General features: G+C 38.5%; 1 protein-coding gene across 1 annotated transcript in view; it reads left to right on the plus strand.

The window, feature by feature from the left end:
• Positions 1–5: 5 nt before the first annotated feature.
• AQR (aquarius intron-binding spliceosomal factor) overlaps positions 6–2,518 on the plus strand; it is a gene marked incomplete at its 5' end in the record, with an annotated part of 38,829 nt that continues 36,316 nt past the window's right edge. The window contains 3 exons of the mRNA XM_009582933.1: positions 6–38; positions 882–938; positions 2,092–2,132. Coding sequence (XP_009581228.1) covers positions 6–38; positions 882–938; positions 2,092–2,132 — 131 coding nt within the window. The remainder of the gene's footprint in view (positions 39–881; positions 939–2,091; positions 2,133–2,518) is intronic.

Consider the following 2,518-nt stretch of genomic DNA (forward strand, 5'->3'; position numbering starts at 1 on the left):
CCACCGTCTCGCAGATCAACGCGGAGTACGTGACCCAGGTAGGGCCGGCGGGGAGCGGCCCCGGGCCGGAGCCAGGCGCTGGAAAGGCCGTTCCGGCAGCGGCGGCGCCTGGGGGTTTTAAGTAGTCGTTGCAGTCCGTGGGGGTTGGGAAAGGGACTTGTTCAAAAAAAATCGTGAGCGAGGACGCGTGTGGTGCGTGTGATAGAGCGTGTGTCCCCAGCGCGTTCAGACTGGAGGGAGTTACAGGAGCAGCACTGCAAAATAAGTCAGGTTTGCTACAACACGTGAAAAGTTGCTGACAGTTTCTTGTAGCTGAGCATTTTAAGTGGTTTTATACAAGTGTTCATTTTTTGTGCTGGAAATGCTGCTTTCCTTCCTCTTCTACAGCATGAAGAAGTTTGAACGAAGTTGGTCAGGAAGCTCTTGCCACCATAGCTCACGGGTTTTGGTGCAGTGATGCTACGGCAAATAGCCTTAAAATGTCAGACCTTTATAGATACCTCTAGTTCTTTGTGAAATTCCTCCATGGGAGCTTAATCGTTTGCAATCTGGGGTTTGCAGTCCCGGAAACATCATGGTATATTTTTATGTTAGAAGTAACTTAAGAAAAAAAATTGTTTATTATATAGCAGTCTATGCTTCTGAAATTTTACAGAGAATCTCACCTCTGTTGGAAAAGGTTTGGGCATAAAACCTTAAATGGTTGAAAAGCGTTGTTGTTGGAAAACATAATTTTGCTATCTGTAGTTACCGTAAACTGAAACTAGGTAAGATATTAGCGAAATCAAGTTTGGGGATGGGATATGTTATAGAGTTATGGTATTATTACAACTGAAAATGTATATATTTAACCTTTTTTTTTTTTATTTTCCCCTCTACAGTTAGCAAATAAATACTGGGCTCCACATGTGAAGAAAAAGTTGTCCTTTGATTCAAAGGTAAATACTTCTGCTGGAATTGTGATGGAGTGTAAAAGAATGAGGATCAACCCTTTTCTGATGTGCCAGCCTCCCATGGTGCTTATTTTATATAAGGAGACTGCTTGGAAGGTCAACAGTTCCTTAACACACTTTAATTATAAATTGTTTGTTATGTATTTGCAGTTTATAAATGTAGGCACTGTTATGAAGGTGTGCTATAGCAGTGCAGTTCTTTTGTATGCTATTTGTTCCGTTTATTTTGGCCAAGTACTTATGAGAGTAAAAGATTTTTGAGCATCTCCTTTGAGTTTAAAAGATGTTTGAGGAGGGGCTACTCTTCAAAATCAAAGAAGGATGAAACATGCAGGTATTACTGAACTGTATACTTCTTTCTGAAAGCTTCTTCAGAGAGTTTTGATCAGACAACTTTAGTGCTGTTCTGGTGGATGTGTGTGTTTTGAATGTTTAAAATTTGGCCTGATGTGTTTGGTTTTGTGCTGGTTTTCTGTAGTGTGGGGTTCTTAAATGTTAGGTTTCTTTCCTTTGGGTATTTGGCTAAATCTCCCTTTCCATCCTCAGTTTACTGGCTCTCTTTGTAGTATTTGTGATAGTATTTGTCTGTGATTGTTAGAACTAGGAGGTGATGTCAACGTGTGCCTATTGTAACCGGAGTGTGCAGATTCTTTCATTCCTGTTGGAAAAACTAGGTAAAAATGTCTGGATTTGGTTAAATGTCAGGTAAAGAAACAGTGACAACAGATGACTGAGTTGATGCAGACTTGACTCTTGAAGACTGTTCTTTAAATTCAACAGTAAGCCAAAAATAAACAATAAAAAGGTTTGCATACCTGTTTGACTTTTATATAAAAATCTTGGTGATGTGTAGGTTATTCCTTCAGAATAACTTGAATGAAGGTCCTATGAATTCTTTACCATTGTGTTCTTTCTCCTAAGTTGATTCACTTTCTTTGTGAGAATGTACGTCTATGAAGCTTTTGGACTCTTCAGAGCTGAGACATAATTGTTGCGACATTTTTCATCAAATAGCAGTAAGCAGAGAGTAACTAATTCAGGGTAACTTTGAGTGCATAAGATGTCTTAATGCATTTTTAATCACTTTATGAAGTATATAAAATTCTTAACCCTTTTTTTGAAATATTCTTTCCCGTAGGTTATTGAAGATGTATATACAAAAGAAATTGTCAGGTCAAAGTAAGTACACTAGTCACTTTCACTTGTAGACAAGCATTCCAACATTATCTGTATTGAAGTGGTTTCTCCTGCTTCATAGAATATTTCAAAACGCATTGTCATGTTGAAAGCAGATGAAAATGACTCGAGTGCATTTGAGTCATTTAATCATTATGGTATTTCAAAGTCTGAATGTGGCAAAAAAAGTTCATGAGCTCATAATCCCTAAACGTGATGGTTGGACATAATATTGGTTGGTTCTTTGATCTGGCAGTCTGTTGTGGTTTTATGTTGGTTTTGTTGTGATGGTTATAGAAGGCTGGTCCCTTCTTTTGTCACTAAGGTATGTAAAGAAAAAAAATCAGTTGAGGAGTGTGCTGCCTCTAGCTTTTTGCTCTTTCCCTAAT

Source organism: Fulmarus glacialis, unplaced genomic scaffold, assembly GCF_000690835.1.
Source record: "Fulmarus glacialis isolate BGI_N327 unplaced genomic scaffold, ASM69083v1 scaffold26938, whole genome shotgun sequence".
NCBI lineage: Eukaryota > Metazoa > Chordata > Aves > Procellariiformes > Procellariidae > Fulmarus > Fulmarus glacialis.